This window comes from Engystomops pustulosus, chromosome 4 (assembly GCF_040894005.1).
Source record: "Engystomops pustulosus chromosome 4, aEngPut4.maternal, whole genome shotgun sequence".
NCBI classification, from domain to species: domain Eukaryota; kingdom Metazoa; phylum Chordata; class Amphibia; order Anura; family Leptodactylidae; genus Engystomops; species Engystomops pustulosus.
Window position 1 is genome coordinate 119,807,052 of NC_092414.1, and position 27,279 is coordinate 119,834,330.

Below are 27,279 nucleotides of genomic sequence, written 5' to 3' on the forward strand. Positions count from 1 at the left end.
CGGGGAGAAGATAGGACATGTCCCATTTTTCCCTGTGTGCACGGCTGTGCATCTCTATAGAAAGAGGAGGGGTCACACCTCCTCCTCTCCAGCGCGCTGGACATGTGCCCACCCGGCTACGGCCAGGATGGCGCACGTTTGTGTGAATGTAGTGGAATCAAATATTAAAATCTATGAAAGAAACGAAAGCTCATAGAAAAAGCCCACAGAACCTTCAGCATTTGAAGAGTGGATTTGTGGAAAACAGGGCCAAAATCCCACCTGATCAATGCCTGCGACAAGTTTCTCCATTCAGGAACTATCTTGAAGCTTTCAATACTTATTTCACCGGCTGTGTGTGTGTATATGTGTGTGTAGCTATATACACACACAAACACACATACATATATAATACTTATGTGAGCTTCCCCATAGCGGTAACAATACTGCAGGTGGTGTGCAACAGGTTAGTCACAAGTAAAGTAATAAAACCTTTATGAAATACCTGGATTTCTACATTTAGTACAAACAATGAGGTTTGATTAATGTCTGTAACAGATTCCTCACTGTGTCTGATGCTGGATGATATATATCTGGGGCAGTCTAATTGGTATTTTGCATTTCCTTGCATAATTTTTAGATGTCAAGCTTTTGTTGGAAAGTTGTCTAAAAACTGTCCAAAACCCTTACTAAATGTGTGCCCTTGTCAGATCATATTACAGCATTTTGTTAAGAATAAGAAGAGGACTTTTCTCTTAGATATATATTTTCTTAGTTATATTTAGAGAGGGTTGAATTTCCCAGACTGTCAGGGAGGGAGATGTTGGAGGCCCTCATTACTGTTGAGGAGCTTCAAATCACAGGGGCAGGGTGTACAAAGAACCTCTCACTGGGTCCAGATGGATTTCCATTTGCTTTATGCAGGAAATACCGGAATGTACTGCTACCCTTGCTGCTGGAGTCACAGAAGGAATCTCTAGCTCTGGGAAGATCTCTTATTCCATGGCAGCAGCCAGCACATTATCCATAAAGATTTTAATGGATTTATTCCAGGCCAGAATGATATGATTGCACTCACAGATTTTATTTGGTGATAAAGATGGGTGAAGGGGGTCCATCCTGTCTCTAGATGCCATTAAGGCAGTTGATATGATGGAGTGGAGATTTCTACAGAGAGTGCTGGAACATTTTAGTTCTGGTGTGATCTTTATAAGATGGGTTCAGAGTCGGTGTGGGGTTCCGACATCAAGGGTAGCAATAAATGGAAGTCAGTCTGAAAAGTTTATATTAACCAAGGGGCCTAGACAGGGGTGCCCTCTGTCTCCTTTACTTTATGCTATATATATTGAGCCTTTGGCCATCCTAATTACAAATTATCAACAAGTATAGGGGGAAGGATGTGGCGGTGTACAGGATAAATTCTGTTTATTAGCAGATGATTTTATTTTATATTTACGCGATACCACTGTCTCCATCCCTATGGACGTCATGATAGTGATTAATGAGTTTAGGAAATGGTCAGGGTTAGAGATCAATTCAGTAAAGTCACAGTTGCTCCCCTAAGGACCCCAAGTAAGGGGAAATTTACAAGATCAAAAAATATGTATTGTGAGAAGAGTTTAAGATATTTAGAGATACAGGTAGCAAAAGAGCAATTCATTTGTTGAACTCAAATTTAAATTTAATATTAAATGCATGTCCAGGTTGGTAAATTGAGAAAATAAAATTGAGTTAATAAGACCAGAGATTAAGCTGACAGTCCAAGTTGCAATCTTGACCATTCTAGAAGGATCATTGATCAATCAGATAAACCAGTACATAGGATCCAATTGTATTTCCATAGCCAGAAAATAGTAGTACAGGCAGTCCCCGGGTTACATACAAGATAGGGTCCGGAGTTTTGTTCTTAAGTTGAATTTGTATGTAAGTCGAAACTGTATATTTTATAATTGTAGCTCCATACAAAAAAAATTTTGGCCCCAGTGACATTTGGAGTTTAAACATTTTTTGCTGTAATGGGACCAAGGATTATCAATAAAACTTCATTACAGACACCTTACAGCTGATCATTGCAATCTGGGATTATAGTAAAGCATTAAGAAAGCTTCACCAGAGGTCAGAGGGGTCTGTCTGTAACTATGGGTTGTCTGTAAGTCGGGTGTCCTTAAGTAGGGGACCACCTGTAATGTAATGTAGTCCTATGTATGGAGCACTAGATAATACTTGTATATAAAATTAGGCAATATGAAGGGGTTTGGTAAGTAACTGGCTAAGTAATGGAAATCATTTTTTCCTTTCTTCTTCTCCATCAGTGAAAGGGGGGGGGGAAGTAATGCATATGTGTAAACAAGATAGGCTGCTTTATATGGTATAGATGCAAGATAATTAGATGGAATAGAAACCTGTATTAAGATAGATTCATTACATACAAGCAATAATGTATCATCAACATACATGTTTATTTATAATTTGTAACTGCTTTATGAATCAAAAAAGTTCAACTGTGTGTTGCTTGTTTAGTTAGATGATGATTGTTATCCTAGTCACAATTACAGACAATCAGACCACATGTATTGGTAAACAATGCATTGACCCAGGTAATTCTAAAGAGTTAATTTCCATTTTTTGCAACTGTATACATGTATATACTCACAAATGGAAGCTAGTGTTTGCAATAGTGCACCCAGAATCTGTGTTTACCTATAGGAGTGGAACGATCTTCAAATTGATGAAACTAATTAGTTGGTAATCACAAAAACATTTACACATAACAACCAAATAATATTAACAGGTCATTATGATTATTAATCATCTGCTCAGATATTAGGTATCATAGTCAAATCTTTAGATTTGTCTGTAAAAACTGATTCAAGTTTAATTAAACATAAAAACTGAAATAAAAATGTATGTAGTGTTTTAAATTTTCTTTCAACAAATCTTAATATAAATTCTGATTTTATTTAACCTTGAAAGTGACCTTTTAACTTTTGCCATTACGTCTAATCTTGTGGTATGAAAAGTAAACGTTAATTAAATATCTCATTAAATCAAATTTGACAGCTACAAATCGAAAAAATGATTAATGAGGATCAGCAGCCGTTTTTGCACACAGAAACTAGGCCGTTAAAATGTTTTAAGCACTTGGTTCATGAAGAATTACGATGGCCTTGTTATAAGTTATACCAAGCAGATGTTGTCATAGTAACCAGCACTTCCATAACTCTTAAAATGTAACAGTAAAAATGCTCAGGATAAAAGTAATTGAGTACACATCTAATCACAGCACAGCTTACAAAGGCATGCTGACAGGCTAAGAAGAAATACATGCTCTTAAAGTGAAATGTCCAGCTTTTCCAAGTTGCCTTCAGGTTCAATATTCTCTGCTGATGTTTCATACTTTAGCACTGTGTGAATAAGCTCCTATACACCCTTTTAGGCTACATTCTACACTAACTATAGTAGAGGTCATGATCTGGCCACACAAATCACGGACCCCATATAGGTATAATACACCTATGTGGGGTGGCCGTTGAGCTTTCTATTGAGAGGGGAGGGATGAGGATAGCTCAACCCCCCCACCCCTTTTCTCTACCAGGCTGTGTGCTACCCCTGTGTTCCAGTCCCTGTGAGCACACCATATGGTTATTGTAAGCAGTCAGCATGTTACGTTTCAAATCCATCTCTGAAATATGAAAAAACAGTAGAATGTCACTCACCAAAGCTTCTCCTTTAGTCCAATTTATTGAAAAATACTCACAAAGATATGGTGCGGGACTTCAAAGGGAAGGGAAGACGCAGAGACTCATACAAAGGTAAGGTACATGACAGCTGTTACGCCTGTTACGCACATGGAGCGCTTCGTCTGACTTGCCTGTTCATCACCGTGCAACCAAGTGGCTATTTAAACCCACATAAGCCCCGCCCCTCAATTATTCATCAGTTCCTTATTGGTGCTTTCTCACATCCTCGTACTTATATTCCTAAACACTCTAACAGCCTATTTATGTAGAGGTTGTGTTGGCATATAATGTAAAACCATGCTGCTGCACTTCCTGTAGGGCAATGGCGTGTTGTCTGCGCCTTTCCAAACAGTATTCGCCTATGGGGGTGGGCAGGCGGGAGGGTGCCAACCCCAAGATGGTGCTGACATCGCGGTATCTGGGTTGGTCTAGAGATGGATTAGACCGACCCTTTTTCTGGTTTTTCCGTCATTTAATCAACATTTTAATCAATAATGGCAAAAAAACCCAGAAACAAACCCTTTGTATTACCCCCTTTTCAATGTGTAAACTCTATACTTCCATGCACACTCACCAGCCACGGCTTGGAACTAAATACCAGTACTCCACTATGTTGTTGGTTTCCATAGTGATCAGCTTGCTGCACACACAGCTGAATGTCGACATTCCACTTATCGCAATGTTTGCGACACACCCCCACGGTTGACGCCTGCTGGGGAGGTCCCGGAACTGAAACCACGCCCCGTCTCGCATGGCTCTGTGGCAGATACCGCAATGCCAGCCCGTCTGACCACCCACGAAACAGCTGTCATCTACCTTACCTTTGTATGAGTCTTTGCATCTTCCCTTCCCTTTGAAGTTGTTATCCAGCCCCATGTCTTTGTGAGTATTTTTTAATAAATCAGACTAAAGGAGAAGCTTTGGTGAGTGCCATTCTACTGTTTTTTCATATTTTTGGTACTGTCTTTTAATCTTTGGAATCAGATCACCACCCACTCCTACAAGACTCAATACACCGTGAAGATTCATGCGTTTAGTAGTACCACTCAGTATACATTTCTATTTTGATACTTTTTTTCAAATCCATCTATGTAGGGATAATACAGAAATATAGATTAAAAACATTAATCAGCTCTATAAAGGTTTTCTTATTTAAGGCATGTTTCCCCTATCCACTTAGTAATAGATAGATATCTGATCACCGGGGGTCCAGCCGTTGGAACCTCAAGGAACTGGTAAAATGCAGGACTTCTGGGATGGGCTGCCCTGCAAACTTGTTTTGGAGGTCCTATATATATGAATGGTGTGCAAGATTGTGTATAAATGTCTTTAACTAGGAAAAAACAGGACAGTGATCTGATTGATGTTTACCTTACACGTACTGTGTTCCTATGAAAGTGAAACTTTACCACATTAAAGTAAATCTATCATTAAAGTACATCATGGTAAACAAGGGGCACTAACTCATTAATCCAGGCACTGTGACTGTGGTAATCTTCTTATATTTGTTATGCAGGGCCACCTTCCTTCTAAAATCAGCTTTTAAATTATCCTAATAAGGCAGAAAGCTCTGGGGGTGTTACCAGAGCCCCTCTGTTGTCTAGATTCATGCTGTGCAAGAGCACATCACATGTTCTCACTCCGCACTTCCCTCTGCCTGGTGTAATCTCACACAGTTGGAGGGGGGTGTAACAGCCTGTGAAGCGGCATAGAGGGGCTCTGGTAATGAATAACAAACATAAGATTACCACATTGCCTGGATCTCCGAGTATTAAAAAAAAAACATTATTTTATAATTAAAACTTTTATATGCCTTTACAAGTCACTGCAAACCCCAAAAATGTAAGTTATTCAAAATAAGACAAAAATGTAAAGATGCACTGTCTTGGCCTAAACAGAGCTTATATACCACAGGCATCCAATACGCTGTAGAAATTGATATTCATAGTTCCAGCATGAAACACTATACTCATATATCACCATTCCAGGTGGAAGCAAATAGCCTATGAATATTAACACAGGCAGAAGAAAACATTGCATGTGTTTGCAGATTGAAGCACTTATTTGCAACATTAAGAAAAATGAACATTGACCCATTTCTATCAGATATAAGCAAAATCTAAAAATGTGTGTTCTAAAGTTTGCTTACAGCGTAAACTACCGCAGAATGTAGATATAAAACACTTCTGCTACTTTATGTAAAGAAGGTTACTTCACACACATTTCTAAGACTGGAAAATAGAAATACTGTGTTTCTTGTGGGATTAGCAAACAGAATACATTTGAGTATACACCGACCTGAGTAAAAGCCGAGACCCCTAATTTTAACACAAAATACAAGGAAAACTTATTGACTTGACTATTAGCCTAGGGCGGGAAATGCATTGGTCACAGCCTACCCCAGTAATGTAATGCCCAGCAGCGCCCCCAGTAATGTAATGCCCAGAAGCGCCCCCAAGTAATGTAATGCCCAGCAGCCTCCCCCAGTAATGTAATGTCTAGCAGTCTCCCTCAATAATATAATGCCCAGCATCCTTCCCAATAATGTAATGCCCAGCAGCTTCTCCCAGTAATGCAATGCCCAGCAGCCTCCCCCAGTAATGTAATGCCCAGCATCGTTCCCAGTAATGTAATGTCCAGCAGCCTCCCCTAGTAATGTAATGCCTAGCAGCCTCCCCGAGAAATGTAATGCCTAGCAGCCTCCCCCAGTAATGTAATGCCCGGCATCGTTCACAGTAATGTAATGCCATGCAGCCTTCCCCAGTAATATAATGCCCAGCATCGTTCCCAGTAATATAATGCCATGCAACCTTTCCCAGTAATATAATGCCCAGCATCGTTCCCAGTAATATAATGCCCAGCATCGTTACCAGTAATATAATGCCATGCAGCCTTCCCCAGTAATGTAATGTCCAGCATCGTTCCCAGTAATATAATGCCCAGCATCGTTACCAGTAATATAATGCCATGCAGCCTTCCCCAGTAATATAATGCCCAGCATCGTTCCCAGTAATATAATGCCATGCAGCCTTCCCCAGTAATATAATGCCCAGCATCGTTCCCAGTAATATAATGCCATGCAGCCTTCCCCAGTAATATAATGCCCAGCATCGTTCCCAGTAATGTAATGCCATGCAGCCTTCCCCAGTAATGTAATGTCCAGCATCGTTCCCAGTAATATAATGCCCAGCATCGTTCCCAGTAAAGTAATGCCATGCAGCCTTCCCCAGTAATATAATGTCCAACATCGTTCCCAGTAAAGTAATGCCATGCAGCCTTCCCCAGTAATATAATGTCCAGCATCGTTCCCAGTAATATAATGCCATGCAGCCTTCCCCAGTAATATAATGTCCAGCATCGTTCCCAGTAAAGTAATGCCATGCAGCCTTCCCCAGTAATGTAAAGCCCCATGCAGCCTTCACAATAATGTATTGCCCTGCAGCTTCCACAGTAATTAAAATTCCCATGCAGCCTCCCCCAGTAATATAATGGCCTGCATCCTCCCCCAGTAATGTAGTGCCCCATGCAGCCTCCCCAAGTAATGTAATGCCCAGCAGCCTTCCCCAGTAATGTAATGCTTCATGCAGCCTCCACAGCAATGAAATACCCTGCACCAGGCCATCGTTATAAAAGCGGCAGGTATAATGGTATGGTATAAATAGCAGGTGCCAATGACTTTATCTTAGTAATTTGTGTGTGTCAGCCAGTTAACCAGTTGGTAAACTAGCAAGCAATGATTTGGCAGAAAGGTCTTAACAAGAAATACATGACCAGTTCCTGAACGTACACTATTGAATACTTCACTGTGCATACTTCTTAGTGACATTGTGTTACTCATGAAGTATGTTTGGTGCCATTTAGTATATTTGTCTATTTTGTGGCTCCTTTGAACTAATGTTATATAGTGTCCAATTTCGGAATATCAATTAGGAACATGTCTATATTGGCTCTCTGGGTGCACTGCAGAGAAAGCGCTCATGGAAGTGAAAAGATGGGCTTCTGCAGTGTACCCTGATATTAGCCAAGATCTGCCTCCTTGTGACTCTGATTGAAGTTTAACATCTGATCAGTGGGAGAAGCCAGGTGTCACACCTTCACTGATCAGTTACTGATAAGCTATCCAGGGCCAGTGCTATGGGTAGGAAAAGAGGAGAATCTCTTCTTTCAAATTAATTTACAATTGTGTTTCTAGGTGCCATGGATCCAGAGATATTCAGGTTTTAAGTGAGAATATCAGGTGCGATTTTTATATATAAAAATCACTCCCGATGGCATTTTAACAGTTAATATCTCCGTTTTGCTGACACTTAGAAAAACATAGGAAAAATAAGTGAGGTTCTATGTGTCACAGAGCCAGAGATACAGCCCCCTGAAGTGTAGCCCTCCTCCAGATTCTTAGCCATCAGGCTACAGGGAGAATTCTGAGAATGCTGGACACAGGAGCTGGTGCACCTCACAGATAATGGAAATATTCACTTTATATGTTACTACATTTTGATAAGGAATAATATCAACTAATATTCATGTTTTTAACCCTCTCCTATCCAGAACTATCTAAGAACACACTTTCTCTCTTATAGCCTTTTATTTGTTGATAGTTTTTTTATTTTCGGAAATTGACTGATACGATGAACATTCGATCCTCTTCACCTAATGTGGCTGCATATTAACATTGCAACCCAGAACATGTTCATAAAGTTATATGTAACACCAAAAACACACACATGTTCTGGAATAAAGTTTTTATTTCACACCATCCTCCATTATTTATACCTATGTTCTGTAATTCTGTTATTGTGTGGCTAATACAATGGCACACATCTAAAAGTGACTTTTGCTATCTCATTAGCTTGGTTTATGGATATATAGTTATTTATTTGGGTTACCATGGTGTAACGGAGCATACAATATACCTACAATATATACAATATATCTGTGTGATGCTCAGTGCAATTTTCTGCAAAAATAGTTTGGTGTCCCCTGTGGATTTAACACTCCATTTGCTGCATATTTTGATGAATATAAACATGTGGGGTCTGTATGAGCTTGCTGTTTTAGGAAAGTATGTTTTCTTTATATAAGTATTCGGGATTTGTACATATTTTAGAGGAAATTTTGAATTCTCATGCAATTTTTGCATTTTATTGCTGTTTGCTGCAAAGTTGCATGAAGGTAATAGTGTGTATGAATTCAAAAATTATTCTTTTTACAGGGGGATCTCTGGAAAAATGTGATTTTGACAGAATAGGAGCTTTTTATTTTGTGTGTGATATATTTTTAAACAGATTTGTGGAATAGCAACCAAAAATGGCATGGTTTTTGTTTTAGCATTTTTGGGAGTGTAAATTCCTGATGTTGTGTATTGTGGTATATATAAATTTGCTCACTTTGTGTTATTATTTTTAAATCTCTATTTGCACATAAACCTCCACTTCGATGTGAGTTTTATGTAAAAATATATACGTTATCAAGGCATTTTCAATGCACTTTTTCTTTAATAATTTGTGTTTGTCACAAAGTTACATGAGTGTGGTCACATGTTAATTGCTGAATGCATTGCCTGGTTGTCTGCTTTCAAAATTATATAGATTCTACGGATGCCTTTACTTTTTAATCTGTTTTATTGATATATTTTGCAGGTTGTGACTGTATTAAGTTATTACAGTTATTACAGTTTTAGTGATATTATGTGGATCTATTCATGTGAACATATCAATATGAGGCATTTGTGAACCCTACACTTGTCCATCGATAACATTTAGGAGATGTGAAGGTAAATATTTTCTGTTTGGAACACATTTTTTGCCATCAAAGTCAAATTTTATGTATTTTTTATAAAATGTTTCAGTTTGAATCAAAATTGCATGAAGGCGCCTATGTCTATAAACTCTTTAATACAATTTTGAAAATGGGGCAAGTGTCGGCTTTCAGAAAATATATGGTTTGCTGCAGTTTACTTTAATTCTTTTAAATTGCTCTGGCCAATAACACGGCAAAATATACAGAAATGCCTGGCAGTGAAAGGGTTAATACCCATTGGTTGAATTCCCGGGTGACAGTGCTTATCATCTATCTCCTGTCTATATATCTATCTGTCTAGTTATCTATCTCCTATAATCTGACCATATATGTCACTTTTTCTCTATCTATTTTTCAATCAATCTTCTATTTCTCTTCTACTGTATTTATCCTTCATATCTATCTACTATATATATCATCTATATTATAGTTCTGCATCTAGAAATCTCCATCATCTTTCATATTTATCTTCTATCATAATAATTATAATTAATGATTCCTTTATTTATATAGCGCACATAGATAACGCAGCGCTGCACTGTGCTTGCCAGATCAGTCCCTGTCCCCAATGAGGCTCACAATCTAATTAACCTACCAGTAAGTGTTTGGAGTGTGGGAGGAAACCCATAGGAAACCCACACAAACACAGAGAGAACATACAATCTCTTTGCATATGTTGACCAATGCTGCCAGGCTGAAGTGCTAGCCACTCTCTCCACACTCTCTCATCTATCTATCTCCTATAAAATTCTCCCATATTACAGTTTGTTTTACCATACTAAAGCCAGCCTCTTACTGACTGTGACTGGTCATAAAATAGTTTTATTTTGGGGCCCCACTTTTATTTTTTCCCAGGGCCTCACTTTGTCTAGAACCGGTCCTGAACCTATGCTATGGGTAGGTCGTCAGTAATATAGATGCTTGCAAAACCTCTTTTAAGAGTTATTCTAAATGCCTATTCCCTACTGTTATGCAATGGACAGCACTTCCATTAGCTGATGTTTGATATATTTTTATTTTATAGCTGGAATACACCTCATACTTATTTTCTTAGTTCTGTTCTGTCAAAAGGAGCAGAACAAAAATCATGGGAGTTCTACAGTAGATTAGTCATATGCCAAAAATCAATTCTATAGTGCAGCATTCAGTGTCCAACATTCTTGACAGAAGCCTCCCAATAAAACCCGCACTATTCTTATTATAATGTGGTTTTCACATGTTTCATATTGCTCTGAATACTGCTTCAGTTTCATTATGCTTGTTACCACTGTTGAAAAGTTTGAACAAAATGTAACTGTGATATCCTCTGAACCGTGGTACAAATGACAGAACACTCAGATGCCAATATTCAGTGAAGGGTATATACTACATGAACACTGTGCACTTGAGAGACTTTCATCTGGAATACTAATAAATTATGTAAAATCAATGCATAAAGTTAATTTCTAGAAAATGTAAAAAAATTGTTTCTTTTCTTGAACAGTTTAACTGCAAAAGAAAATGAAGAAAGTGAAAACCCACCATACTCCGGGACCTGCCCTGTTCCACGTTTTAGTAACAGCTTTACTCTTCTTCCTCCTGATTTGATAAGTTCTATTGCTCTTGCATGTGTCATGTCTCTTGTGCTTTCCCCATTGATTTCAATTATTTGATCACCAACCTGTCAGGTAAAAAAAAAGATTAAATAAGAGAGTTTAATAAAATGTGTATTTTCAAAGAGTAACATTTTCCCTAGCATGTTAGAGAAACATCCAAAATGTCAAATAAGAGTTGTTGTGATGCCAGGAAATCTCTGGCAAACTATGTAATTCAAGATAATTAAAGAGGTTCTCGAGCCGTTATTGTCCCCAATAAGCTACATCTTTTCAAGTTTGTTAAATGGTTAATTTGAACCAATCAACAAATCTTAGCCATTTTCTTGATATAAAAATCATTTATATTCTCTTCTTTTCTTTAGTTTCTTTATAGATCCCCCATGTAACGACCTGTAATCTGCTCCTGCTCTAGTCACGCATGCACTATAATTCTCTCTGCGCTGCAGGGCCACTCGTTCACCTGCATTTCCTGTGAACGTGCCCGACGCCGCGCGTAGCAGAGAGCACAGGCACTCCGTGTACATGCCCGCCCACTTTTCTCAACAATCTCACGAGCAACGTGCATCATGGATGTAGAAGCTTATGGGAAAGACGCAAAGGATGATGGGACTTGAAGTCCTGAGGAGGCGCAGCATGGCCATTTTTATTAGCAGAGTTACAGAGGACAAAAGGTACTAATAAAAGATAAAGGAAAGGACAGGGAAGGTTTTAAATCAACTGAATGTATATCTTTACAAGCTGCTTTTATTGAGTTTATGTATTAAATAAAGATTGTGATTATATTAACTTTTGCATGGCTGTTGGCGTTCTTTCTTCTTTGGTTAGTTGTGTATCATACCCGAGAGGCTCTTTAGGAGACTGGCATACTCCCTTAACATTGTTTCACGTAGTGATTATTTCATAAGTGTTTGTGTATCCAGTGTGAACATAGTCAATGACTGTATCCTGTTTGATAGTCACATGAAGAAAAATGCTTTTTCACAGACAAAGGTGTTTACATCCATGATTGTTTCCAGAATATTAAAGTTGCGAGTAGGGACATAATCAAGTCCTTTTAAGAATACCTCAAGTCAGTGTTTAGAGTAGATGGAGACAGGATAACAACATTGTTACAATTAATTTTCTCTCCCCCCTCAGTGTTGTATTTTGCTTTCTTCCAATGCCCACAGCGTCTCCTACCCCATTTTTGAGGCAATCTGTTCAATATTGCCAAAAGTGCCAGCTTTATTGGCTCTTAGATAAGAATCTTCAGATGCCTTGAAATCAGTGTTTGCTTCTGAGCGAGCAAAGTTCTCCTTTTTTTGGACGTCATTTAGACTAGGAGTATAGACAGAAGCATTTGTCTACCAAATAGATTTAGGGCATTTTCTCCCATTATATGTTTTCCAATCAAACATCCTATCTGGCTTGTAGACCTCCTTGTCACATTGATATTTGTTCTGTTTGATTTGCATTATAGACTTACTAGGTTTTAATTAGCAACTATAAGCTGCATCAATTCATTAGAACACTTAAAGAGGATACTGTACCATTGTGTCTGAAACTCAACAGAAAATATGGCAGTTGGTGCCTTCTTGATTCTAAGGCCTCTTGCCACAAGCAAGTTTGATGCAATGAGTGTGCATCAAACGCTCGCATTGAGTGGTTGCTGCAATGTCCAGACCGAATGCTCAGAAACCAGAACTCAGCATGTTAGTTCATTTCCGGGTTTCTGAGCGTTCGACTGGGCAAGAGGCCTTGTGGGTCGGATAAGATTCTTTTCATGATATGTTTTCAAAGTATTCTGGTCCCTCCATATCCTGACAGCTCATCAAGAGTTGATGGAGCCCGGAACGTCTCTGGTGATGCCTCCTGGGAACTAGTTTAAACTCATTAGCATAATTTTAGAATTTTTTTTTTGCAAAATAAGGCCATCATAAAATTAAGGCAGACAGAGTGTGTCTTTGGTCTCCTGAGAAGAACCTAAAATAAGAACTCAAAATATATGTTGCTGAATAGACTTGAAAAATATTTTCGGTTCTTATTTTAGGCTCTCCTCAGGATAATTTTTAACTAACACTTTTAACATTATATTTACTTCATGATTCGTATACTGTGTTAATGGGGGTACATTTTCACAAATAAAAATTATGTTATATCATGCATACTATTATACATACAACACAATTCACTCGTGTGTATCAACTGTGTAGTATTGCATTCTTTTTTCACCCATACAACACAATGGGGCTCATTTACTAAGGGTCCGCGGACTGCACATGCGTCGGATATTCCGACAATTATCGTTTTGGGGTGCATTTAAAAGAGGATTGTGGCGCATGCGATCGTATTTTGGTGCAACCGCGATGGCTTTCATGCGACACAAATCGGGGCGGTCCGTCAGATGATCTGACGCCTTCGGACTGAGCGCGGGATTTAACATTTAAATTTGGGTCGCAAGCCATGCTTTTTACTGACTTACTGTAGCACTAAATTGGTTTGTAACCTCATTGAGCTTTGAACTTCATAGCCAGGTGTATCCAATCATAAGAAAAGGGATTTAAGGTGGCCACTTAAAGATGTTCTCCTATTTGAATCTCCTCTGAGGAGTGGCATCATGGGCTCCTCAACAACTCTCAAATGATCTGAAAACAAAGATTGTTCAGGGAAAGGATACAAACAGTTGTCTCAGAGATTTAACCTGTCAGTTTCCACTGTGAGGAACATAGTAAGGAAATGGGAGACTACAGGGACAGTTCTTGTTAAGCCCAGAAGTGGCAGGCCACTTCAGAAAGGCAGAGAAGAACAATGGTGAGAACAGTCAAGGACATTCCACAGACCTCCTCCAAAGACCTACAGCATCATCTTGATCAATCCCAGTCCCCAGACCTGATTATTATTGAACATCTGTGGTTGATTTGAAGCGGGCTGTCCATGCTTGGTGATCATCAAACTTAACTGAACTGGAATTGTTTTGTAAAGAGGAATGGTCAAAAATACCTTTATCCAGGATCCAGGAACTCATTAAAAGCTACCGGAAGCGACTAGAGCAGTGATGGCGAACCTTTTAGAGCCTCAGTGCCCGAACTTCAACCAAAAGCCACATATTTATTGCAAAGTGCCAGCATAGCAATTTAAGCAGTTATTTATTTCTCCTTGTTCATTGACAACTTTCAATCCTTCAGCCTCCAAAGGACACCAATACAATTGAGAGGAGGAGGGAAAAAATTATCTATCATTGTAGAAAGATTGTGCAGGTAGATTCTTTGAGTCCTGTCTGGTAAACTTCATTCTGAGGTGATGGCCTGGGTGCCCACAGAAAGGGCTCCGAGTGCCACCTCTGGCACCAGTGCCATAGGTTCGCCACCACTGGACTAGAGGCAAAAGGAGGTTCTACTAAATATTAAAGTCACTTTTCTGTTGCGGTGCCCACACTTTTGTACCTGTCAAATTTTGTTATAATGCATATTGTACATTTTCTGTTAGTACAATAAACCTCATTTCAATCCTGAAATATTACTAAGCCCATCAATTATTAGATATATCAAACTGAAATAGCTGTTGCAAAAACCCAAATTTTAATAACTAAAAATTATTAAGATTAATAGGGGTGCCCAAACCTTTTCATAGGACTGTATATCTTTTATTGCTCCCTCCAAGATAATGTATCTTGATGTAATTTGTATGAAATAAAGATTAATTTTGTAATGGAAAATACTTTTTAAATTTTATGATTTTGGCTTTCATGAGGTTTTTGGAGTTCATTTTGAATTAAAGAAATTATTTGTAATCCACTCCCTATTTGTAATCTCTTAAAGGAATATTTGAAAACATATCCCCTTTCTATAGAGGAAAAATTGGAAGTGGAATTTGGGATTCCCAGTGGGAAGCTGTCCTGGAAGGGATACCATTACCATCGCCGTCAGAAGCCCAGTGGTTGTCCCAAATACACCTTCTGCACAGGGTATATAAAATGCCTAGTTTACTCAATTGAATAGGGATGTGTCCTGACTCACGCTGTCCTAGATGTTCCACTCCAGGCGCCAAATTACTGCATATGATGTGGGAATGCAGGGAGTTAGGAGAATTCTGGAAACAGGTATTGCACCTGATCCGTTGGGTACTCTTGGTTGATATTTAACTGGGGCCAAAGGTTTGTTTTCTGGGTCTTGTTGAAACAGATGCCATAGAGGGGGGTTACTTTGTTATGTGTACAAAAGTTACTATATTTGGCAAGCAAGTCTATCATGGTCCGATGGATCCAGACTTTGGCACCGTATGTGCAGGAGTTCTTTAACCAATTCAATAATATTATCAGATTAGAATGGGGAGTATACAAAAATCTCCCAAAAATTTTGAAAATCTGTGGGGGAGGTGGCTCCCAGGAAGATCCCTGGTGGATCTACGAGGAAGTCCTCATTACCAAATGATGATGCAAGGAGTCTAACGGCATGCACGCTTTAATTCCATATTGCTCTCTGGGTGGTTATCAAGATGATTATGCTCAGATTGTATTGTCGCATGCCCCTTACTTTCTAGATACAATCCTTTTCGACTTATAGACTGGTCTTTGTATGAGGACAAAAAACGGACTCCTATCTGTCTGCTGTGGGAATGGTTGGGGGCGGGGATCGGGGTATTTCTGTATTGTTCTGTTTATATTTTTTGTTGCCATTTTGTTACTTGTGTACTTGCATGTGTGAGACAAAGGGTTTAAAAAAAACACAAAAAAAGGGGGATCATCTTGTGATGGCGCAAGAGACTAGGTTTTCCACTGTTCCATGAAACGTGGGTCTGTACTCTTTCTAATATACATGTAATACATGTCACTCTTGGTGGATTTGTGTGGTGCCAAAATATATACCACTACTTATACATAATCCAAGATACACATTTGCACTCATGTAGCATGTGGTGAATATTTTATTTACAGATGTGTAATCCAGAGTAATATATTAGTGATGTTTCCAAATGCTACTTGCAGTCTATGGCTGGTCAGGAAGTGCTGCTTCCAGTCCTTACTGTCTGGCGGACCCCACTTCCTGTCCACGGCTAGAAGGCACAGTTTGTAGAAGCTCATCACTTTCACTTGCTGAAACTTGTCCCACATGTGTCTCACATGTCTAGGCCTCACACATAAATATCCATATAGCTTCTTCCTTAGTAGCTTATACAGGTGTGAGGTCAGCGGAATGATGCACTCTTCCTTCAGTCTGCCGCTTTCAGCGCTATCTTACCCATTTTTCATTCGCTACTAACATAGTCTTCCTTTAATGATTTCCTTTAAATGATCTTTATAAGTACATCAAACCACTTTATATTTAGACTCAGACTCCCTAAATATCTCTACATGGTTGCATTTGTCGTAATTTCCATTTGAGGATGTATTACTAGATATCTTATTGTATATATCACATACACTCACCGGCCACTTTATTAGGTACACCTGTCCAACTGCTCGTTAACACTTAATTTCTAATCAGCCAATCACATGGCGGCAACTCAGTGCATTTAGGCATGTAGACATGGTCAAGACAATCTCCTGCAGTTAAAACCGAGGATCAGTATGGGGAAGAAAGGTGATTTCAGTGCCTTTAAACGTGGCATGGTTGTTGGTGCCAGAAGGGCTGGTCTGAGTATTTCAGAAACTGCTGATCTACTGGGATTTTCACGCACAACCATCTCTAGGGTTTACAGAGAATGGTCCGAAAAAGAAAAACCATCCAGTGAGCGGCAGTTCTGTGGGTGGAAATGCCTTGTTGATGCCAGAGGTCAGAGGAGAATGGGCACACTGGTTCGAGCTGATAGAAAGGCAACAGTGACTCAAATCACCACCCGTTACAACCAAGGTAGGCAGAAGAGCATCTCTGAATACACAGTACGTCGAACTTTGAGGCAGATGGGCTACAGCAGCAGAAGACCACACTGGGTGCCACTCCTTTCAGCTAAGAACAGGAAACTGAGGCTACAATTTGCACAAGCTCATCGAAATTGGACAGTAGAAGATTGGAAAAACGTTGCCTGGTCTGATGAGTCTCGATTTCTGCTGCGACATTCGGATGGTAGGGTCAGAATTTGGCGTCAACAACATGAAAGCATGGATCCATCCTGCCTTGTATCAACGGTTCAGGCTGGTGGTGGTGGTGTCATGGTGTGGGGAATATTTTCTTGGCACTCTTTGGGCCCCTTGGTACCAATTGAGCATTGTTGAAACACCACAGCCTTCCTGAGTATTGTTGCTGACCATGTCCAACCCTTTAAGACCACAATGTACCCAACATCTGATGGCTACTTTCAGCAGGATAATGCGCCATGTCATAAAGCTGGAATCATCTACTACTCATAAATTCTACTGCATATGCTGCAAACAGAACTGTTAGATTTATGCTTAAAGGGAAGAACGAGAAAGATAAAATGTAGCTAAAAGGGTTTAATATACTGTAAAATCTACTGGAATGTTGTAAACATCATCTTATAGTGAGAATATTGGATTATACTAAGTATTTCTGGTGGAACCTTATCTAAAATAAGCATATTAGAGAAAGAAACCTTTATTGGTAGGTGTTCAACTACATATACAAGTATGGAAATAATGTGTTTATGTAGGCAGCCAGGCTACATCCAGCTTTCCCAAGGTCCCAATTGTTTTTGGAGCAAAACTACTCAGTTCAGGGATTAAACAAGATATGGTTGTGCATAAGATAAAATAAGATAATCCTTTATTAGTCCCACAGTGGGGAAATTCACAGCGTTACAGCAGCAGAGAGGGTACAGAGAGTGAAGCACAAACTATGACAACAATAATATTAGGGATAAATGAACAAAAAGAAAAGGGGGATAAAAAGACAAAAAAAGAGACAAGCAATGATCGGCAGTTTTATGTTCAGTCTATGGATGGGACCTGCAGGGACTGGTTAGGTGGGGGCACCGGTTACTTCTGTTTGGGCCTTGTTTGTTGAACAGCCTGATGGCAGCGGGGAGGAATGAGTTACGATAACGCTCCCTTTCACATTTGGGGTGAAGCAGTCGGTCACTGAATGTGCTCCCCAATGCCACCACAGTCTCATGCAAGGGATGGGAGCTATTCTCCAGAATAGACTTCAACTTACACAGTGTCCTCCTCTCAGCTACCACCTGCGCTGTGTCAAGAGGACCTCCCAGGACAGAACTGGCTTTCCTAATCAGTTTGTCCAGTCTGCTCCTCTCTCTAGCTGAGATGCTGCTTCCCCAACAGACTACACCAAAGAAGATGGCTGGTGCCACTACAGAGGTGAAGAAGGTCTTAAGAAGAGCCCCCCGCACTCCGAATGCCCTCAGCCTTCTCAGCAGGTGTAGCCTGTTCTGACCCTTCCTGTGAAGTGCGTTTATGTTCTCTGCCCACTCCAGTTTTATTGTTGAGGAGGACACCCAAGTACTTATAGGACTTCACTGCCTCAATGTCTGTCCCATGGATAACCACTGGTTGAGAAGGAGGACTGTGCTTATGAAAGTCCACCACCGTCTCCTTGGTCTTCCCAGCATTAATCCTAAGGTGGTTTCGCTGGCACCAGCCCACAAATTTACGGATCAGTTCTTTGTACTCCCTGTCGTTCTCACCTGTAATGAGGCCTACTATTGCAGAGTCATCAGAGAACTTCTGGAGGTAGCAGCTAAATGAATTGTACCTGAAGTCTGCTGTGTACAATGTGAAGAGGAAGGGAACCAGAACCATACCCTGAGGTGCACCTGTACTACTCATCACAGTATCCGACACACAGTCCCGGGCTCTCACATACTGAGGTCGGTTTGTGAGGTAGTCTAGGATCCAACTAGAGAGATGGTGGTCCACTCCAGCCAGATCCAGTTTATCCCTTAGTAGCCCTGGCTGTATGGTATTGAAAGCACCGGAGAAATCAAAGAACATTATTCTCACAGTGTTCCCAGGTTTCTCCAAGTGAGAAAGAGTTCGATGTAGTAGGTGGATGATGGCATCATCTACACCAATGCCTGGCCGATAAGCAAACTGTAGGGCGTCCATAGATGAGCTCACTACAGGGCGGAGATGTGCGAGAACCAACCTCTTGAAGACCTTCATCAAATGGGATGTTAATGCCACCAGTCTGTAGCTGTTGAGGTCCGATGGGTGAAGTGTTTTTGGAACTGGTACCACACAAGATGTTTTCCACAGTTGTGGTACCCTTCCCAACTCCAGGCTCATGTTGAACATATGTGCAATGATACCACAAAGCTGATCACCACAGGTCTTGATTAATCTTGCACTTATACCATCTGGTCCTGTAGCCTTGCCCACTTTGAGTCTTTTCAGCTCTTTTCTCACCTGGGCACTTGGAAGGATCAAATTGTAGCCTGATGACTGACAGCTGGTTTGACTGATCTGGGGATGAGGGCTAACAGCAGGGGATCTAGTGGGGGAGACAATAGAATGGTTTCCTGATGACATGGACTCATGTTTTCTCAGGAGGGAAGCCTGTGAGGTGGGAGGGGCAGGTGTGTGATCAAACCTATTGAAGAATAGATTAAGTTCATTAACCCACTCCTTATCTGCTGTAACCTGAGAGAGGGCTGTCTGTGATCAGATATTGATTTGAGGCTTTTCCAGAACCCAACTATGTTTTCCTGTTGCATCTGCTCCTCTATCTTCCTCTTGTATCTGGATTTCCCCTCCCTTATCTGTCACCTCAGCTCCTTTTGAACAATCCTCAGGTTTTCCCTGTCACCTAATCTAAAAAAATCTCTTTTTCCCTTTAAGAAGAGCTTTTTTATCAGGGTTATTCCAGGGTTTGTTGTTAGAGAAGCACCTCACCATTTTTGTGGGTACCGTGTTCTCTGTACAGAAGTTAATAATAGTCCGTTATGCAGTGTGTTAGGCCATTTATGTCATCCCCATAAGAATCCTGCAGGACTTCCCATACAGTTGTATTGAAACAATCCCTCAAAGCCTCTTCAGCTTCCGCACACCATATCCTCGCTGTGCGGATAGAAACTGGTTCTCTCTGTACAAGGGGTAGGTACACAGGGCATAGGTGCACAATGTTGTGATCTGCTCTTCCCAAGGGAGGTAGGGCTGATGACTTATATGCCTCCTTTATGTTGGCATAAAATGGCATCAATGTCTCTACAGCATTCTCAAGGTATGTTTCATTCACAAGGCATAAAAACAAATGGCAGATTTCCTTTAAAGTGTGGTTAATATTTCTTTTAATGTTTTTGAACCTTTTGATATACCATTTACAACCCTGTCTAGCAGGGTGTAAGAAAATGAAGCTTGTTCTCATTTTAAAATTAGGGAAAATACATATCTCAAAATAATATGACAGGTTGTGAAGAAATTCGCTAGTATTTGCTTCACAAATAAGATAGTGCTAGCCACTTTTTGCATACAGTTAGATCCAGAATTATTTTAATACTGACACAAGTTTTGGCATTTTTATCAAAACATATTCAAGATACAATTATATAAACAATATGGTTAAAGGCTTAGGAATTACAGCTCTTGTAATTACAGCTCAGTAGTTGGGGATATATTTTTACTCTAATTATATCTGGTTTTAACTATAAACAAATAGTTTTTGTGGTAGAACCCCTTTAAGGATGATACCGGCATCATTTAAAACATATGTATTTTGAAAGAGTCCAATGGAAAACTCCAGAGAGCTTCTTGTATTATTTAAACAAGCAAACAATAAAATATATACATAATACAATACGTGAGGGATCAGTTGGTTTATTCTATTCTATTTACAAGTCACATTGATGTATTATAAAAATATTCCACTACTCTTGGTAACAAGTGATCGCTCAATAGTTGCATGAAATGTAATGTTCATGTCTTTTCCCGGAAGCAGTTAATGAACAACATGTCAGCTTTAGTGCAGATTTCAGCTGAAATAGTAGGTGAATACAGTTCAAGCATTAAGAGAAAGAAAGCCTAAAGTTAATTTTTCACAGTTCCGTCCTTTTGGAAGGGCAACATGTACCAAGGAGAATTGGAATCAACACAGTGTCGCTCAGAGCTAAAGCAAAAGGGTTTAAGGAGAAAAAAAAACCTCTATACTGAAAGAACAAAATTCCCCTATGGAAAAAAGCAGATGAATAGTATATTAAAGGTATAACTTAAACTAAGCATAAATAAATGAAAAATAAACTTACTGAAACTGTAAGATGAAACAAACTGAAGTTTTAGCCTCAAGCAAATTACATGTTATAACACTATATTATGACAGATTCATATGGAACCCAGCAGAAATAAGTGGCATAAAACATCCAAGGTGACATAAACCATCCAAAGCTGTATCATATGTTTTTTAAGGAAACTTTACCAAAGTTCAGCATCTGTGCTCTTCTACAAATGAGACACATATATGATACAATTAATGCATCCATACCCCTTGTATAATTAAAGGGGTTTTCCATGAAGTCTAGAAACCCAATTGGGGAATGGGGCAAGGGTTCCAGAATAAAACAAAGTATATTAATCCTTCTCTAGTATAGATTTTACAATCTCGACACAGATTAGAATTCCCAGGGGTCACAGGACTTGTGTCAGCCAATCACTGGCCTTTCCAGACCAGGGGACTGGACACGATGTAAGAAGAACTGTCCCATAGTCTAAGGAGGACATTGATTGGCTAAAGTGGGTTCCACAGCATTTCTGTATGGATAACCCAGAATTAATTACACATTATTTCTTTTTGGCACACCTGTCACAGCCCCAATGATTCTTTCCAGAATTCCCTGAATCCCTACAGCTTCATCAGGTGTCAAGGGCTATAATGGCGATAATAGATGCTGTATAAACAACAAAATATAGTTTTCTGGTAGTGTTTGTATGACTGCAGAATACATACAGAATACATAGAAAAGAAAGTCCTTGGGCTACTGTGTGATTAAGCAAACTAAAATCGAAAACATTTTAAGTTATCAAACAGTGGGGAATATCTATAAGTATTTTTACATATAAGTTACATATTTATACTATAAGTTTTACACCAATTCTCAATAAGAATTGTACTTTATAGAGGTGCTTTAAAATGATAATAAAGACTGGGAGGAGGAGCATGGTACGTGCTGCACGCTATGGAATGACGTAGCGCGAGCCGCACGGCGCTAGGGGGGAATGATGTGCCGCGCCTGAAGCCAGCTCTCTCCCGTGCTCCCGACATCCACGCCATGCCGACAGCCCACAGTGATGTTTAAAGGTGCCGCCTGGGGACCGGCTCGGAGAACGGCGCGACAGTGGTAGGAAGTCGATGTGCCCCACGCCAACCCTGGGAAGCAAGCTAAGCCAGCGAGGTCACTGGGCACGGTGATTGCAGTACCGGTGCCTTAAGTAACTGAGGACCGGCGGCGCGTAGGGTGGCTGGACGTGTGGTGGAAACTCCATGCCCTGCCTCACGGCTCAATGCAGCAGGTGCCAAATTTAAAATTCTGGGCGATTGGTAAGCTGCTGTGAGGTAAGCACCCTGCAGAGGACCTTGACCGCTGAGTGGTGCTGCTCAGCTGATGACAAGTCGGCGGCCCATGGACAAGGGTTCTTCACTTTGACTTCGCTGGAGCTTCTTGGGGGCAGTGGTACACGGGAGCGGTGAGGTAACTCTAAGTGTTTGGATATTGCCAGCGACATTGCCAGTGACTTGTCTGCAATCCTTATCCCACGGCTGTGGGTGACTGCTTATTTCTCTCTATGCAATACCAGCCCCTAAGCCGACCCCTTTCCAGCTATTACTAACAAACTAATATGAATCTATGTTGACTGTGTCTTTTTCTCCATGATATTGTGTGCATGCTCACCTCTACCTATGCAACACTATCCCCCAAGCCAACTTTTTCTCAGTCAGTACTTATTCATTTAAACCTATGCTGCTTGTGTGCTCGGGCTGCCGCTGTCTTCAGACCCCTATATATCTGGCATTTATTACCCCTTTGTGCTCAACCCTGCAAGATTAAGGAAATAGAGTGCATTACAGGGGTCAGCCTAGTTGATGCTGTCTAGCCCTGAGAAAAACACTGATTGACTCGTGCATTACGCACTACTACGGCACCTAAGATTCTTTCATAGAGACTGGCGGCCTGTGGAAATTCCCCTCTCGTCTCCGCCAAAGAGACATGTGATAAATCTGTGTCGTGTCATTGTTGGCGTCAACGAATTGCATCTTTGCCTCCTAAACGGGATCTGTAAAATGATCACATTGAGACTGATTTCAAAGAAAAGGAGAGAAAAAAAGAATTGTATCTAACTGTTGACTCTGTGTGATTAGTTGGCTTGGGAATCCCGGCCTCTTCTGAGCTTGCCGCCAGGGCTATTGTAATCTGCTTGCTAACTTATTTAATATCTGTGTGTTGCAAATAATCTGCTTAGGGGGAAGTGCGCTTAAAGGGAATATCTGGCTACACGCATACATTCTTGGACGCATCCTTTTTTTTTTTCTTTTTCCCTTCTTCTTTCTCTGTCTGCTGCTCTTTTCCCTTCCCTCCTCTTTTGATTTAAATTAAAAATGGGAAGTAGGAGACAGCCAAAAAGTGCTACCAAGTCCAGGCTCTCAGATGCAGGCGGCTCACCTGGAGGTAAAAAAAAAGATGGGAAAATGGAGAGATATTTGCAGTCCCCAGGCGCTACCCAGACTAAGGGAAGTAGGAATGAAGAAAAATGTAAGGGAGCAGCGGCTATGCCATTAGCTGCTGAGGACGTAGCGGATAGATCTACTGCTGAGGATAGTATGGGTGGGAGTGATGAGGGTGAAGCGAGCATCTCTTTGAAAGACATTTCGATGCAGATAACTCAATGCCTCACAGCAGTGGGCGATGTGTTGAAAGAGATTGGAGGATTAAAGAGTGAAATGTCCTTGGTCAGGGAAGATCTGAGTAAACTTAGGGTCAGAACAGAGGAGGTGGAGGAGCGAGTGGGGAGTGTGGAAGACTCGGTTGTCGACCGTATGAAAAGGGTCAAAGAACTAGAAAAGAGAGACGCGGAATCCCAGTACAAGCTGATAGATCTGCTCGCACCCCAGAAATATTCTGGCACGGTTTTTGTCACCAAGAGATAGGGACAATATTTTGAAAGCAGCAAGATCCTTGGACCATCTGAAATTTAATAATGCCCCTATTATGGTCTTTCCGGATTACCCACAAGAGGTACAAAAAAAAAGATTCAGCTATGTAAGCCTTAAAAAAAGATTAAAAGAGAAGGGGATTGCTTACTCGCTGCTATACCCAGCTAAATTCAAAATAATGTATGATGGGAAAGCACTCTTCTTTGAAGATGTAAAAGAAGCAAATGAGTGGGTGGAGAGGGTCCTTAAAATCTAGGCTATCAGGCGGGCACTTCGCCCCTAGCTTCGATATTGCTCTGGGATGAGTCTAGGGTTATTTATACTCTGGACAATGGGTGGGGGGTGGTGGGGGGGGAGGGGTAGGCGGGATGGGCAGCCTTGGCGACTGGCGAGGGGCAGAACTTCAGAGTACCTATGGGAGCCACACATGCTCCTTTATCTGTTCTTTTGTTTAAATTAATATGCTGAAAGTGTTATCTTGGAACGTGCGTGGTCTTGGAGATAGATTAACCCCTTAAGGACGGAGGGTTTTCCGGCTCATTTCTCGCTCTCCAACTTCAAAAATCCATAACTTTTTCATTTTTCCGTGTACAGACCTGTGTGAGGGCTTATTTTGTGCGTAACAAATTTTACTTTCCCGTAATGTTATTTATTTTAACATGCCGTGTACTGCGAAGCTGAAAAAAAATTCCAAATGTGGAAAAATTGAAAAAAAACCGCACGTGCGTCACGTTCTTGTGGGCTCAGTTTTTACGACTTTCACTCTTCGCTCCAAATAACACGCCTACTTTATTCTTTGGTTCGGTGCGATCGCGGTGATACCAAATTTATATAGGTTTTATTGTGTTTTAATACATTTTCAAAAATTAAACGAATGTGTACAAAAAAGAAAAAAGTTTTTTTGCCATCTTCTGACGCTAATAACTTTTTCATACTTTGGCGCACGGAAATGTGTGAGGGGTCATTTTTTGCGAAATGAGGCGACGTTTTCATTGCTACCATTTTGAGGTCTGTGCGACATTTTGATCATTTTTTATTTCATTTTTTATGTTATGTAAAAAGGTGTAAAAGTCGCATTTCGGACATTTGGGCGCCATTTCCCGCCTCGGAGGTCACCGCCGGCCGTAACCGTTTTTATATTTTGATAGATCGGGCATTTTGGGACGCGGCGATACCTAATATGTCTGTGATTTTTACTGTTTGTTATGTTTTATATCCGTTCTAGGGAAAGGGGGGTGATTTGAACTTTTAATATTTTATTAATTTTTTTTATTTTTTAAACTTTTTTTTTTCTTTTTTTTTTCACTATTTTTTAGACCATCTAGGGTACAATAACCCTAGATGATCAGATCGCTCCTACCATATACTGCAATACTACAGTATTGCAATATATGGCGTTTTTGCAGGTCTTACATTACAATGAGCCACTGGCTCATTGTAACGAACCTGCATAAACCATGTAGCCTCGTGTCAAGAGAAGACCCGAGGCTACCATGGTAACCGATCGCCGCCCCCCGATGACGTTCGGGGGCGTGGCGATCGAAAAAAAGATGGCGGCGCCCGCGCGCCGCCGTCTTTTAAACGCCGCCCGCGACTTTGCGGGCGGCGTTTAGAGGGTTAATAGCCGCGATCGGTGCAAGCACCGACCGCGGTTATTAGCGGTGGGGGTTTTGTGCAAAATGCAAAAACCCCCACCTCTGTATGAAGAGGACTCAGCCCGTGAGCCCTCTTCATACTTCCCTTATACCTCTGCGCCGTAGAGCTACGGCGCAGAGCGTTAAGGGGTTAAAGAGAAAGGCTGTTTTTGATCTCTGCTGCTCATTTCAGCCAGATGTGATCTGTCTACAAGAAACGCACTTTGAGGGGGAAAACTGTAAGAAGATGTATAACCCATGTTTTAGTAACTATTTCCACTCCACATTTTCATCATATGCACGAGGGGTTAGCATTATGATAAATAAAAAAATCTGCTTTGAAGCACATAAGGTCAAGATAGATCTGTTGGGCAGGTACGTCATTCTGCAAGCTTCCTTGAATGGTGTTAGTATGGTGATAGTGGGTATCTATCTTCCTCCAGCGGCACCACTGGAAGTAATAGTCGATGTTGTAAACCAACTGGGGTCATATGAGGGGGTACCTACCTACTTGATAGGTGACTTCAACCATGTAGTGAACTCGGGACTAGACAGATGTAAAACTAGCCAACAGGGTATTACACCGGGGCAGAAATCCAACACAGTATTTGGCAGACTGATCGCTGAGTTAGGCTATAGAGATATCTGGAGGGAGCGACATCCTGAAAAGAGAGCCTATACTTGTTATTCCAAGACATGTGCGTCTCTCTCCAGGATAGATATGGTTCTGGTGAATAAAGCTGGATATGAATTAGTAAAAGAGGTGGCAATTGGTGCTAGAGGCCTTTCTGACCATTCTCCAGTCTGGTTTACATTAGATAAAAGGAAAGAGACAGGTATTACATTTTATAAGGTGAAACCTTTTTGGTTCAGCCTTATAAAAGGCAGTATAGACCTAAAGGAAGAAATTTTATCTTTTCTGGCGAGGAATTCGGAAGGACAGGATGTGAGGATAGTATGGGACGCACTGAAGGCGTATCTAAGGGGGACTATTCATGATCAGGTCCTACGCTATAAAAAAAAGAAAGCGGCCGCCCTCCAATTAGCTAAGGATAAGGTAGTGGAGCTAGAGGCTAGGTTCCTGGATAACTCCACTGAGGAAAATATGAGTATGTGGTTGGAAGCACAGGACTGCCTTAGGAGATACTGTTTTGAGAGAGCTGCCTGGGATGCTACAAAGCAGAGTCAAAGGGCCATTCGGGGACATTATACATCAATGAAAAATCTGGCTGATCTATTAAAAAGTCAAAATAGAAAGAACCCCATTGGGGGGATAAAAGGGAAGGATGGGACATTGGTGACATCCCAGGAAGAGATCCGAGAGGAGTTTAGATTATTTTTTGTGAAACTGTACTCCTCTGAATTGAAGGTTGGAGAAAAGGAAATAAATGGGATACTGTCGGAGGCACCCATACCGACGTTGCCAATAGAGGAGAGGGACCCTCTGGAATGCCCTTTGAAGCTGGAAGAGATGGTTGAGGCCCTAAAAAGTCTCCCTAAAGGG

General features: G+C 40.7%; 1 protein-coding gene across 10 annotated transcripts in view; it reads right to left on the minus strand.

Annotated features, from left to right (window-relative positions):
- MAGI2 (membrane associated guanylate kinase, WW and PDZ domain containing 2) overlaps positions 1 to 27,279 on the minus strand; it is a 546,118-nt gene that overhangs the window by 22,417 nt on the left and 496,422 nt on the right. For all 10 annotated transcript variants that reach the window (XR_011854944.1, XM_072147252.1, XM_072147245.1 and 7 more), the window contains one exon: positions 11,040 to 11,178. Coding sequence is in view for 9 of the 10 variants with exons in the window: in XM_072147252.1 (XP_072003353.1) it covers positions 11,040 to 11,178 (139 nt within the window). In the remaining variant the exon portion in view is untranslated. The remainder of the gene's footprint in view (positions 1 to 11,039; positions 11,179 to 27,279) is intronic.